At 44.1% G+C, this 14,534-nt stretch overlaps 1 protein-coding gene across 10 annotated transcripts in view; it reads left to right on the top strand.

Moving 5' to 3' along the window:
- Positions 1 to 7,210, top strand: part of reps1 (RALBP1 associated Eps domain containing 1) — a 116,221-nt gene extending 109,011 nt beyond the window's left edge. For all 10 annotated transcript variants that reach the window (XM_073051790.1, XM_073051792.1, XM_073051795.1 and 7 more), the window contains 2 exons: positions 2,362 to 2,467; positions 5,037 to 7,210. In XM_073051790.1, the coding sequence (XP_072907891.1) occupies positions 2,362 to 2,467; positions 5,037 to 5,105 (175 nt within the window). In that variant the 3' untranslated portion in view covers positions 5,106 to 7,210. The remainder of the gene's footprint in view (positions 1 to 2,361; positions 2,468 to 5,036) is intronic.
- Positions 7,211 to 14,534: the final 7,324 nt, after the last annotated feature.

Here is a 14,534-nt window from a genome sequence, read left to right on the forward strand (position 1 = left end):
AGGTGAGGGAGAAGGTGGGATGAAGGAAGAAGCTGGGAAGGGATAGGTAGAAGAAGTAAGATTGAAGAAGGAGGAATCTGATAGGAGTGGACCATTGACCATTGGAGAAAGGGAAGCAGGAGGGGGCACCAGAGAGAGGTGATAGGCAGGTATTGAGAACAGGGAAGAGGGGAGCCAGTGAATAGAAAAAGAAAAGGGAGAGGGAGAAATTACTGGATTTTGGGGAAATTGATGTTCATGCCATCAGACGGAATATGAGGTGTTTCTCCTCCAACCTAAGTTTGGCCTCATTGTGGTAGTACAGGAGGCCATGGACTGGCATGACAGAATGGAAATAGGAAGTTGAATTGTAATGCATGGCCACTGGGAGATCCTGCCTTTACTGCCACAACACCTCATATTCCTCCAGCATTTTGTGACATCTTGGCTAAATGTTACCCAGCCTGATTTTCAAAGTATGCTCAGCCAATAACCCAGTTGCATTTCAGTGTATTTGAGTAAAAAGTGGGGTTGGTTAATGGGGGAAGTTGAAAGTGCCAAAGCTCTGACCTAATAACTTGAATCACAAGGTCAGAATAGAAAAATTTCTGACATTAAAGGGTGTTTCTTGCTTTGGGGCCAACCCATGTTTATTTTGTTATACTTAATCCATTGGACAATTAAAATACACGAGTAGAATTAAGCCATTTGGCCCATCGAGTCTGTTCATTATTTTACAGTACAGCACAGGACAGGCCCTTCAGCCCACAACGTTGTGCCAAACCAGTTAAAAAGAATCCACCTTAATACTCATTTTTGAGACTCAACACTTCCTCCTCCTTGACCTCTAAACACCCTAACCATATTAATGCACTCTACACTGATCTCCTAATCCTCCATGTCCTTTTCCTTGGTAAATACTGGAGTAAGATGCTCATTAAGGACCTCACTCAGATTCAAGCAAATGTTTCCCCTTTTTATCCTAGAGTGGACCTACCCTCTCCCTTCTTATCCTCTTGCTCTTGATGTATGTATAGAATGCCTTTCAATCCCATTCTCCTGCAGGATAGAATGCCTTTCAATCCCATTCTCCTGCAGGATAGAATGCCTTTCAATCCCATTCTCCTGCAGGATAGAATGCCTTTCAATCCCATTCTCCTGCAGGGTAGAATGCCTTTCAATCCCATTCTCCTGCAGGATAGAATGCCTTTCAATCCCATTCTCCTGCAGGATAGAATGCCTTTCAATCCCATTCTCCTGCAGGATAGAATGCCTTTCAATCCCATTCTCCTGCAACTTCTTCCCATAACCCTTAACCCTCTTGCTAGTCAGACAGACAGACATACTTTATCGATCCCGAGGGAAATTGGGTTTCGTTAGTCACACCAACCAAGAATAGTGTAGAAATATAGCAATATAAAGCCATAAATAATTAAATAATAATAAGAACCTATCGATTCCTGCCTTGGTTAAACCCAATGACCAGGCTTCCACAGCTGTCCTACGGCAATGGATACTTCAGATTCATCCCTCCCCACCCCTTTGGCTGAAGGAATCCCTCCGGGGGTGGGGTGGCATGGTAGTGTAGTGGTTATCAGAACACCTTACAGTACCAGTGACCCAGGTTCAATCTCCCCTGCTGCTTATAAGGAGTCCAAGTGACCAGGTGGGTTTCAGAGTGCTCCAGTTTCCTCCCACGGACTAAAGATGTACCAGTTTGTAGGTTAATAAGTCATTGTAAATTATGTCATCATTAGGCTAGGATTAAATCAGCGGATTGCTGGGCAGCACAGCTCAAAAGGTCAATTCTGTGCTATATCTCAATAAATAAATACCAGTTTTGAAGTGGCGCCCTTGGATCCTAGAGTCTCTCCCTAATGGAAACATCTATTCTACCCAGGTCTTTTGTATTTGATAGGTTTCAATGAGATTACGCCAAGTACAGCCTCAGTGCAATCAAATGTGCCTCACATATGAAGCTTTCATTTCTGGGATCATTCTTGCAAACCACCTCTGCACCCTCTCCAGGGCCAGCTCGTCCTTCCCTTGATATGAGACCAAAATAAAGGCCATCATGACTTGGACACAGTCAAATTGCAGGCTCATTGGACTGGAAGGACCTGCTGCAATGCTGTTATTTTTAAAAAAAATAAAAACTATGCTGTTGACATTTCCCCCCACACAGACTGGCAGGCACCTAGAATATTTTAGATCCTGGAGCTGAATTGAGGCCACACTGGGTAGCTGGGTGAAAGTGAGCAATTTGTATCAGACATTGCATGTCTGTGAGCTACTTACCACCCTTGTTCACTATATGGGTATCCAAAGTAAACTGCTGTAGAAACAATGGAGTTGGCACACTAACGTCTTATTTCATTTTAGGTCAGTTGGCAAAGATAAAAAGTCGGTTCAGGCTTCGATCAGAAGAAATAAGGAAACTAACACAGTGCTAGGCAGGCTCAACAGTGAATTACAGCAACAACTGAAGGTAGGTGAAGGTGAAGAAAGTGCTGTCTGTCTTCAGATAATTTCCCAATAGGTGGTGCTGCTAAAGGCCAACAGTGCAACAGAGATCATCCCATCAGCTTGGCACTTTAAAGAGTTTAGTAACTAAACCATTTGTTACAAAGACTGCAGGACTATTTTGTTAGTTTAGTCAATCTGTTGCATGCTTCCTCACAGAACGTGCCTTAGTGGAATGTTAAAATCTGGGGGTTGACACACCATATAATAAGCATGTAATTTCTATGGTTTAAAATATATAACCATTAACTTATTTTACAGAATTAACCCTTAAAGGTGTCACACATACATGCCATCAAAGTTCAGAGTAATTATATTATCAAAGTGTGTGTGTGTGTATATAATATCTCTATACACATACATACAGACACACACACCCCTGAGATTCATTTTCTTGCAGGTGTTCACAGTAAATAGAAGAAATACAATAGAATCAAAGACCACACAAAATAGGATGGACAATGTGCAAAATAGAAAAAAACTGCAAACACAAAAAGAGCAAAATAAATAACAAGTAAGCAATAAATATTGAGAACATGAGTTGTAAAGTCCTTAAAAGTGGGTCTGGGTGGTTGTGGAGTCAGTTCAGTGTTGGAGTTATAAAATGACATTTAATATTTTAACCCCCACCATCACCAACACATTTGTTCAGCTTGCATTCATGTAATCATAGCACTCAGTTAATATATCCACAGCTCAAAAGTGACATTAAATGCTAAACACGAGGTTCTGTAGATGTTGGAAATTCAGAACAGCACACGGAAAAATGCTGTATTAACTTAGCAAGTTAGACAACATCTGTGGTGAGGGAAATAAACAGTCAACCTGATTCTGATCTGAAACATTAATTGTTTAGTCCCCTCTGTGGTACTGCCTAGCCTGCTGAGTTCCTCCAGCATTTTGTGTCTAACATTAAATGATGATTTGGTCAAAAGCTCTGCAGTTAGTCATTAATGTCAAGTGATTCAAAGGGCAAGTGGTATCAGTTTTGGGAAATTGGGAGAAAATGGAGAAAATTAATACCTTCTGCTTCAGACTGAAAGACATTCAGTTCTGTTTGGCAGAATTCAACCCAAGTTCAAAAGAAAGTTTGGCTACGAGAGAAGTACTCTGTAAACCACAAGAGGGGAGAAATGCCATTGGATTTCTAGGCCGTATCTCTAAACCTGTCTAGAAAAATATAAGGCAATTTACAATTCATAATCTGGAAAGCCCTATTTTCAGAATCTGTATCTGACTTTCAAATTTTTCAGAATAATCTAAAACTGATTTACCACTACAGAATCTGTTCCAAGATATAGGCTCCAATCAGGTGAAAATATGCAGATGCTGGAATTCCAAGCAACGCACACAAAATGCTGGAGAAACTCAGCAGGCCAGGCAGCATCTATGAAAAACTGTACAATCGACATTTTGGGCTGAAACCTTTCATCAGGACTGCAGAGAAAAAGATGAGTCAGAGTAAGAAGGTGGAGGGAGGGGAAGAAGAAACACAAAGTGATAGGTGAAACGGGGGGGGGGGGGGTGAAGTAAAGAGCTGGGAAGTTGGTGAAAGGTGGAGGCCTGGAAAAGGGGGGGGGGAGGAAATCTGATAGGAGAGGACAGAAGGCCATGGAAGAAAGAAAAAGGGAAGGAGCACTGTATCTCCTTATCTCCTTGCCAGCCCATCACCTCCCTCTGGTGCTTCTCCCCTTATTTCTTTCTTCCATGGCCTTCTGTCCTCTCCCATCAGATTCCCACTTCTCCAGCCCTATATCTCTTTCACAAATTAACTTCCCACCCAGCTCCTTTCTCTCCAAACCTGGTGAAGGTTCTCTTCCCAAAGTGTTGACTGTACACTTTTCCATGGATGCTGCCTGGCCTGCTGAGTTCCTCCAGCATTTTTTGTGTTTGGCTTGGATTTGCAGCTTCCCCATAATTTTCTCTTGTTTGTAACTGGAGCCTATACCTTGGAACAGATTCTGTAGTGGTACTTCATTTTAAAAGATCAGGCTGTAGAGGTATAGGCTTCTTGCTCAGGTGGTACAATGGACATGCCTACTGTACTTCATTTAAAAATCAGACTCCTAAACCGGCAGGGGATAACTTCACTTGCCGCAACACTGAACTAAATCCACCAGGCCTCACAGCTCATGTTCTCAGTATTATTTATGTACTTCTCATTATTTGTGCAATCTGCACATTGATTGTCAGTCTTTGTTTATGTATAGTTTTTAAAAATTCTATTTTATTTCCTTAATTTCCCATAAATTCTACTGAATCTCAAGGTTAGTTTATGGTGACATATACTTCCTTTGATAATAAATTTCCTTTGACTTTTACTCATACTCTCTCAATATTACCTTTTAATTATCTAGGATTCACATGGCAAAGTGGAGTCTGTGAGTTAAGCTCCAATTCAGAGATTTGAGTGTGTTTTAAATGGTGTTTTGGGGTGAATTATGGGTTATTTGCAAGATCAAGGGCAAGAGCATCCTAAGGGGAAATATGAGTGCATTTAACCAAGACTTGTCTTCCTTCCGACTGGCTTGCAGGATGTGCTTGAGGAGAGAATCTCTCTGGAGGTGCAGTTGGAGCAGCTACGACCATTCTCACACTTGTAACACAGGAGCTTCCCTGGCCATGTGGACGAGACGAAACGAAAAGGTCATGTTTGGTGCCGATGTGCCACTGGATCCTAACTACTCCTGCAGGCAGCTTTCCCTCTGCTCAGCTTCGTGGGTCTACTATGCAGTGATAGTTTTCCATGGTTCATTTCATAGAGCCACTCACTTGGAATGTGGGTGTCATTTGTTTGAAAAGAGGGAGAAAGAAGATGAGGGGGCTGTAACGATGGTGAATATTCAGCTCCTGGGGGCGAGTTATAGAGGCAAGTAAAATAGTATTGGATTCTATAGAGCAGTGAAAAATACAATTCCCCTACCCATCTTCCCCATCCCACTCCCCTTCAGACTGGTCATCAATTCGGCCGGGAGAAATGGCTTGCCAATAAGAGTTTTTAAAGTAAGTTAAGTATGCCCGTTGAATCCTTGAATCACCCTGGTTGAAGGAGGAAAGCTGCCAGAGTGTTTCAGCATTTGAAGCTCTGTGTTCATTCAGCTGCCATCAAGTGGTTTATAATTACTTTGGTAAAATAGTGAGACGTGATGGAAGAGCTGCAGTGTGCTAGAGTGGATATATATTTCCCTGTATCAGTGTTGGAAGGAGTGTCTCAGTGCTTCTCTGCTACTCCTGAACTGTGTAGCTGTCCTTTTGAGTGAGGCTGCTTTCTGTCTGTGCAGCTTCAGTTAAAAAGGGGGCTTCGTTTCTGGCCATTCAAAGAAACTTCTTTAAACGTTTCTGATTGCATTACTACAGCAGAACACTAAAGATTGTCCCTAACCATTTGGAGCGACCTTGGGTGGTGGTGTAGGGGTTTGGTTGGAGATAAGTAATGAAATATTTTGCACTACTGAGTATGAGTGTATTCATGCATTTCTAATTAGGGTTCAAAACCACTTTTTTAAATTGGATGGTGTAAAGCATAATATATGTTTGGAGTCAGGGTGAGAATGTAGATACCACCACTAAAGATTTTTGTTTGAAATATAAATTTAAGCTAGTGAATTGTGAAGGACCACCAGCCAGTTTATTGATGCCAAAGCAGTCAGTCTGTTTGAGCATGTCAAGAAGATTGTGGTGAGCTGACTTTTGTTTTAATACTGAGTGCACTGGACTCGTTAATAAAGCTGCCGTGTGGCCATACCCCGTTTGTTCTGTTGTAAACATTCACATGGGGAAATAACTGTGGCATATACCACAAATGTGGGTATGGATTTGGGAGGGGTGTGTGTGTGAGAGTGTGTGTATACAAATACCATTTACTTGGAGCAAATCAGTGTGCGGTCCATGCGAGTAGTGCATTAAACAGGTGAATCTATACTCTGTCCCCTCCAGCCTCCACACTCACTGCAAGTGACAGTGTGTTGGACTTGTTGAGATCATTGTGACTTAGGGAAGAAAACGTTACTGTTTGTGTGTAAGTTACTGCTTTGCGGTTCTGTGATGTCTCAGCACGACTCTGTCTGAATGCTAATGACCAACTTCTACTCACTGCGTTTTCATTCCACCCACAGAGCATTCAGAGTACTAATACAGTCTACCACCTCCCTGATACAGCTATGCTCTTCAAATCTAATACTCAGAAATTAATTGAAGATTGTACAGAACTAGAGAATTTTTCTTTAAATTATTATGCAAGGAGCAAGATTTTATGATTGTTTGCCTTCATTGTTCAGTATTCTAAGGATTAGTGTGATTGCAGTTTCTTATCTCTGTATGTTTTCTTTAAAGAGAGGAAGATTCCTTTCAGTTTGGGACTATTTTTGATTTCTGCAACTTCAAGCCTTACTGTTCTGGCTTTATAGTTTGATGGATGGGGATGTTCATACAGACAGGGAGAAGGGAGGGTGCTTTCCATTTTCATCCAACGAGAGCCACCTTGCTATTCAGGTCAATGTACTGTATAGGAGTATGATGTAAATTGTATGATAAACACTTTTGGATTTTGTATGTAAATTTACATTAAAGTGCTGACTAACAGCAAATCTATTTAATTGCTTATTTTGGCTCTGGGGTCTTAGGTGTTAAAGTGCATGGATGTATCTTGGCAGAGCAAAGTAGCAACTGTGATTTTTACACAAATAAAACAGCACAATATTTTATCTGACACCTGCTCGATTCACCATTTGTTTACTGTTTCCTCAAATTCAGATCCCAAAAAGAATTTCTAATAATTGTGATATTGATGGATGAGGCCTGTTTTTAAAAAAAAAGCAGCAGGGATTGAAATCCTGGAATTTGTGGGGTTTTTTTCAAAATATTACTGCAGCACTTATTGTGTGAAGTTGGAAGTCCACCACACAACTCGTTCATCTTTTGTCATAAACAAGCTTAAAGGTTAGTGCCATTTGTCGCATTGAAACTGACACCGATGTATGTCATTTGCATCAAATCAAATCAGTGGGCACTGTGCTGGGGCCAGCGCACTAGTGTCACCATGCTGTCTGTGCCAACTTAGCATGCCCACAGCTTACTAACCCTAACCCTTTGGAATGTGGGAGGAAACTGGAGCACGTGGAGAAAACCCACACGGTCATGGGAAGAACCTACAAACTACAGCAGTGGGAATTGCACCCCAATTGTGCAGCTAAAGCTCTGGTTCCATGTTGGAGAAGTGCATTTGGCTCAACTCTTATTACAAGAAACCTTTATACAAATTACTTCAGTTCAAGGGGACTCACACTACCCATTAGAGATCAGGTGTAAACTGGCTTTGTAAATCTCCCCAACCAATAGTGTACAACAAAAGATTAAGTATAAACACTAGAGATTCTGCAGATGCTGGAAATCCAGAGCAACACATAAAGTACTGGAGGAACTCAAAAGGTCAGGCAGTATCTATCCATGGAGGAGAATAAACAGACAATGTTTCAGTCTAAGCTCCTTCCAGAGCTTACGAAAGGTTCAAAACACTAGGTAATGATATGAATCGAGAAGATTATAAGGCTATTTGGAAGGAGCTTAAGAATGAAATCAGGAGAGCCAGAAAGGGCCATGAGAAGGCCTTGGCGGACAAGATTAAGGCAAACCCCAAGGCATTCTACAAGTATGCGAAGAGCAAGAGGATAAGACATGAGAGAGTAGGACCAATCAAGTGTGACATTGGAAAAGTGTATGGAACTGGACAAAATAGAAGAGGTACTTAATGAAAGAGGATGTGCTGGAGCTTTTGGAAAGCATCAAGTTGGATAAGTCACCGGAACAGGATAGGATGTACCCCAGGCTACTGTGGGAAGCGAGGGAGGAGATTGCTGAGTCTCTGGCAATGATCTTTGCATTATCAATGAGGACAGGAGAGGTTCCGGAGGATTGGAGGGTTGAGGATGGTGTTCTCTTATTCAAGAAAGGGAGTAGAGATAACCCAGGAAATTATAAGCCAGTGAGTCTTACTTCAGTGGTTGGTAAGTTGATGGATAAGATCCTGAGAGGCAGAATTTATGAACATTTGGAGAGGCATAATATAATTAGGAATACCCAGCATGGCTTTGTCAAGGGCAGGTCATGCCTTACAAGCCTGATTGAATTATTTAAGGATGTGACTAAACACATAAGGTAGAGTTGTAGATGAAGTGTATATGGATTTTAGTAAGGCATTTGATAAGTACCCCATGCAAGGCTTATTGAGAAAGTAAGGAGGCATGGGATCCAAGGGGACATTGCTTTGTGGATCCAGAACTGGCTTGCCCACAGAAGGTGAAGAGTGGTTGTGGATGGGTCATATTCTGCATGGAGGCCGGTGCCTCAGTCGGTGCGAGCAGCGGAGCGGGAGCAAGGAGTGCTCATGATCGACATACGACTGGAGATCGGAGGATCAGCCGTTGTAGGTAGACCGAGACCCTCGGACTACCTGGAGAGTACCTGAGGAGGAAGGTAAAGCTGCGCAAGCGCGGGTGACGTCAGTGGCGAGCGCGGGCTTTAAAAAGCGGCTCACTTTCAGGAGCGGGCAGCGGTGTGTGTGGGAGCAGAGTGCTGGGCTTTGGCTCAGCGGGCTTCGGTGCAAGAGGACTTCGGCAAGAAGCCTGTTTTTCATTTATTCTGACTAATCTGGGATCAGGTAATGGGGGAGACGGTTAGAGCAGTGGTGTGCTCCGTATGCAGTATGTGGGAGGTCAGGGTCAACCCAGTTGTCCCTGATGACCACACCTGCAATGGGTGCATCCAGCTGCAGCTCCTATCAGACCGAGTTAGGGAATTGGAGCAGGAGCTGGATGAACTACGGATCATTCGGGAGGCAGAGGCAGAGATAGATAAGAGTTATCGGGAGGCAGTCACACTGAAAAGACAGGAGGTAGGCAAATGGATGACAGTCAAGAGAGGCAGGGGGAGCAGACAGAGAGAGAAGAGCACCCCTGTGGCCGTTCCCATCAAAAATAAGTATACCGTTTTGGATACTGTTGGTGGGGATGACCTACCAGGAACAAGTTGCAGTGGTCCTGTCTCTGGCACTGAGGTTGGACCCTCGACTAGGAAGGGGAGGAGGGAAGAGAAGAGAGTGGTAGTGATAGGGGATTCTATAGTCAGGGGGGCGGATAGGAGATTTTGTGGGGAAGATCGGGAGTCTCGGATGGTATGTTGCTTCCCTGGTGCCGGGGTCTGAGACATCTCAGATCGGGTGCAGGTTATTCTCGAGAGGGAGGGCAAGAATCCAGATGTTGTGGTCCATGTAGGGACCAATGACGTGGGTAGGATGAGTGAGGGGGTCCTGCGGAGGGAGTTCAGGGAGTTAGGTGCGAAGCCGAAGAGCAGGACCTCCAGGGTAACAATCTCAGGATTGCTACCTGTGCCACGTGCGAGTGAGGCAAGGAACAGGAGGATTATAAAGGTTAATACGTGGCTGAGAGGATGGTGCAGGAGGGAGGGCTTCAGGTTTGTAGATAATTGGGCCTTGTTCCAGGGAAGGTGGGATCTGTTCCGAAGGGACGGTTTACACCTGAACTGGAGCAGTACTAACATTCTTGCAGGGAAGTTTGCTAGAGCTTCTTGGGGGGGGGGGGGGGGGTGGGTTTAAACTAAATTTGCAGGGGGCGGGGATCCAGAATGTGAGAGAGGATAGCGAGAGGAAGAATAAAGGACGGGTGGGGACTACACGGTTCCGGAATATTAAGCGTGTAGTAGAGGAAGGTGGGGCGGAACAAGTGATAAGGAGGACTCGTGTACAGAGGGATGGTCTGACAGAACATGGAGTTAAATGTGTTGAAAGAATAAGTAAATGTAGGAAGGACAACAAAATTCTAGGGGCGTATAGCCCGATGGGAGTTTGGGGAGCTGGGTTAAGCACAATAGGCAGCGATTCAAACAGAGAGAAGAGAAATGGGTTAAAAATTCTATATCTGAATGCACGAAGTGTCAGGAATAAGGCGGATGAGCTTGAAGCCCAGGTGCGAATGGGTAACTATGATGTTGGGATAACGGAGACATGGCTGCAGGGAGATCAGACCTGGGAAATGAATGTACAAGGGTATACGTGCTATCGTAGGGACAGAAATGTGGGCAGAGGGGATGGGGTGGCCCTGTTGGTGAGGAATGAGATTCAGTCCTTTGCAAGGGGGGACATAGGGCCAGGAGAAGTAGAGTCTGTGTGAATAGAACTGAGGAACAGTAAGGGCAAAAGGACCCAAATGGGTGTTGTCTACAGACCACCAAACAGTAGCATGGATATTGGGTGCAAGTTGAATAGGGAGTTAACATTGGCATGTGGCAAAGGTAATGTCGCAGTAGTTATGGGGGATTTCAACATGCAGGTGAACTGGGAGAATCAGGTTGGTGCTGGACCACAGGATAGGGAGTTTGTAGAGTGCCTACGGGATGCATTCTTGGAACAACTTGTACGAGAGCCGACCAGGGACAAGACTATTCTGGATTTAGTGTTATGTAATGAACAGGATTTGATAAGCGATCTCGCAGTAAAGGAGCCATTAGGAGGTAGTGATCACAATATGATCGCTTTTATCTGCAATTTGAGAAGGATAAGGGCAGCTCGGAGGTGTCAGTGTTGCAGATGAACAGGGGAAACTATGGAGCCATGAGGGAGGAGCTGGCCAAAGTTGACTGGACAGATAGCCTAGCAGAAAAGACAGTGGAACAGCAATGGCAGGTATTCTTGGGAATAATGCACAAGGTGCAAAATCAGTTCATCCCCCAGAGAAGGAAGGATTCAAAGGGGGGAAAGGGGCCTCAGTGGTTGACAAAGGAAGTCAGAAACTGCATAGCATTAAAAAAAAAAGGAAATATGACAGAGCTAAGGTGAGTGGGAGGACAGATGATTGGGAAGTTTTTAAGGAACAACAGAACTTAACAAAAAAGGCAATACGGGGAGAAAAAATGAGGTACGAACGCAAGCTAGCCAGGAATATAAAGGAAGATAGCAAAAGCTTTTTTAGGTATGTGAAGAGAAAGAAGATAGTTAAGAACAATGTTGGGCCCTTGAAGAATGAATTGGGTGAAATTGTTATGGGAAACAGAGAAATGGCAGAAGAATTTAATGAGTATTTTAGATCTGTTTTCACTAAGGAAGACACAAGCAATCTCCCAGATGTATGGATGGGCCAAGGACATAGGGTAACAGAGGAAATGAAACAGATTGACATTCGGAAGGAAACGGTGATGAGAAGACTGGTGGGACTGAAGGCTGACAAATCCCCAGGTCCAGATGGTCTGCATCCTCGGGTACTAAAGGAGGTTGCCCTGGTAATTGCGGATGCATTGGTAATCATTTTCCAATGTTCCTTAGATTCAGGATCAGTTCCTGAGGATTGGAGAATGGCTAATGTTATCCCACTTTTTAAGAAAGGAGGGAGGGAGAAAACAGAGAACTATCGACCTGTCAGCCTGACATCGGTGGTGGGAAAGATGCTAGAGTCCATTATTAAGGATGAAATAGTGGCATATCTAGATAGCAGTGATAGGATTGGGCCAAGCCAGCATGGATTTACCAAGGGTAAATCATGCTTGACTAATCTGTTGGAGCTTTTCGAGGATGTAACCAAGAAGTTAGACGGGGGAGATCCAGTGGATGTAGTGTACCTCGATTTTCAGAAGGCATTTGATAAGGTCCCACATAGGAGATTGGTGGGTAAAATCAAAGCTCAGGGCATCGGGGGGCAGGCATTGACATGGATAGAAAACTAGTTGGCAGATAGAAAGCAAAGGGTAGCGGTGAATGGGTGTTTCTCGGAATGGCAGGTGGTGACTAGTGGGGTGCCACAGGGCTCAGTATTGGGACCACAGCTGTTTACCATTTACGTTAATGATTTGGATGAAGGCATAGAAAATAACATCAGCAAATTTGCTGATGATACTAAGCTGGGTGGCAGTGTGACGTGATGAGGATGTTAGGAGAATTCAGGGTGACTTGGATAGGCTGGGTGAGTGGGCAGATACTTGGCAGATGGCGTTTAATGTGAATAAGTGTGAGGTTATCCACTTTGGGAGTAAGAACAGGAAGGCAGATTATTATCTGAACGGTGTAGAGTTGGGTAAGGGAGTAATACAAAGAGATATTACTCAGTCACTGAAGGTGAATGAGCAAGTGCAGCAGGCAGTGAAGAAGGCTAATGGAATGTTGGCCTTTATTACAAAGGGAATTGAGTACAAGAGCAAGGAAATCCTCTTGCGTTTGTACAGAGCCCTGGTGAGACCACACCTGGAGTATTGTGTACAGTTTTGGTCTCCAGGGTTAAGGAAGGACATCCTGGCTGTAGAGGAAGTGCAGCGTAGATTCACGAGGTTAATTCCTGGGATGTCTGGACTGCCTTACACAGAGAGGTTAGAGAGACTGGGCTTGTACACGCTGGAATTAAGGAGATTGAGAGGGGATCTGATTGAAACATATAAGATTATTAAGGGATTGGACAAGATAGAGGCAGGAAATATGTTCCAGATGCTGGGAGAGTCCAGTACCAGAAGGCATGGTTTGAGAATAAGGGGTAGGTCATTTAGGACAGAGTTAAGGAAAAACTTCTCCCAGAGAGTCGGAAGATAGTGGAGGCCAATTCTCTGGATGCTTTCAAGAAGGAGCTAGATAGGTATCTTATGGATAGGGGAATCAAGGGATATGGGGACAAGGCAGGAACCGGGTATTGATAGGAATTGATCAGCCATGATCTCAAAATGGCGGTGCAGGCTCGAAGGGCCGAATAGTCTACTTCTGCACCTATTGTCTATCTGTTCTGGGACCCCCTACTCATTGTGATTTTCATAAATGACCTGGATGAGGAAGTGGAGGGATGGGTTAGTAAATTTGCTGATGACACAAAGGTTGGGGGTGTTGTGGATAGTGTGGAGGCCTGCCAGTGGTTACAGTGGGACATCTATAGGATGCAAAATTGGGCTGAGAAGTGGCAGATCGAGTTCAACCCAGATAAGTATGAGGTGGTTCATTTTGGCAGAATATAGCATTGATAGCAAGACTCTTGGCAGTGTGGAGGATCAGAGGGATCTTGGGGTCCGAGTCCATAGGACACTCAAAGCTGCTGCGCAGGTTGACTCTGTGGTTACGGTGCATTGGCCTTCATCAATTATGGGATTGAGTTTAAGAGCTGAGAGGTAATGTTGCAGTTATATAGGACCCTGGTCAGACCCCACTTGGAGTACTGTGCTCAATTCTAGTCACCTCACTATAGGAAGGATGTGGAAACCATAGAAAGGGTGCAGAGGAGTTTTACAAGGATGTTGCCTGGATTGGGGAGCATGGCTTATGAGAATAGGTTGAGTGAACTCGGCCTTTTCTCCTTGGAGTGACGGAGGATGAGAGGTGTCTTGATATGGATGTACAAGATAATGAGAGACTTTGATCGTGTGGATAGTCAGAGGCTTTTCCCCAGGGCTGAAATGGCTAGCACGAGAGGGCATAGTTTTAAGGTGCTTGGAAGTAGGTAAAGAGGAGATGGCAAGAGGTAGGTTTTTTACGCAGAGAGCGGTGAGTGTGTGGAATAGACTGCTGACGGCGGTGGAGGAGGCAGAAACGATAGGGTCTTTTAAGAGACTCCTGGATGGCTACGTGGAGCTTAGAAAAATAGAGGGCTGTGGGTAAAGCCTCTGGTCCCGAAACATTGACTATTCATACATTTCCATAGATGCTGCCTGACCTGCTGAGTTCCAGCATTTTGTGTGTGTTGCTGAAGGATAAAATACTAACTTGTAATGAAAAGGTAAATCCCGGGCATCTTTTTTGAGATACCTCAAAGCAGACATGAAATTTGTTGTTTGCATCAAATCAAATCAGTGAGGATTGTGCTGGGCAGCCCACAAGTGTTGTCATGTTTCTGGCTCCATCATAGCACGCACACAACCTATTAACCCTAACCTGTGTGCCTTTGGAAATGTGGTAAGTAACTAAAGAAAATCTACGCGGTTCTTGACTGAAGTCACAGATACGAATTGGTAGTAGTCTGGTATATCCACACAAAACTGAACTTGCCCTTCCAGTTCTG

This window comes from Hemitrygon akajei, chromosome 7 (assembly GCF_048418815.1).
Source record: "Hemitrygon akajei chromosome 7, sHemAka1.3, whole genome shotgun sequence".
Lineage (NCBI taxonomy): Eukaryota > Metazoa > Chordata > Chondrichthyes > Myliobatiformes > Dasyatidae > Hemitrygon > Hemitrygon akajei.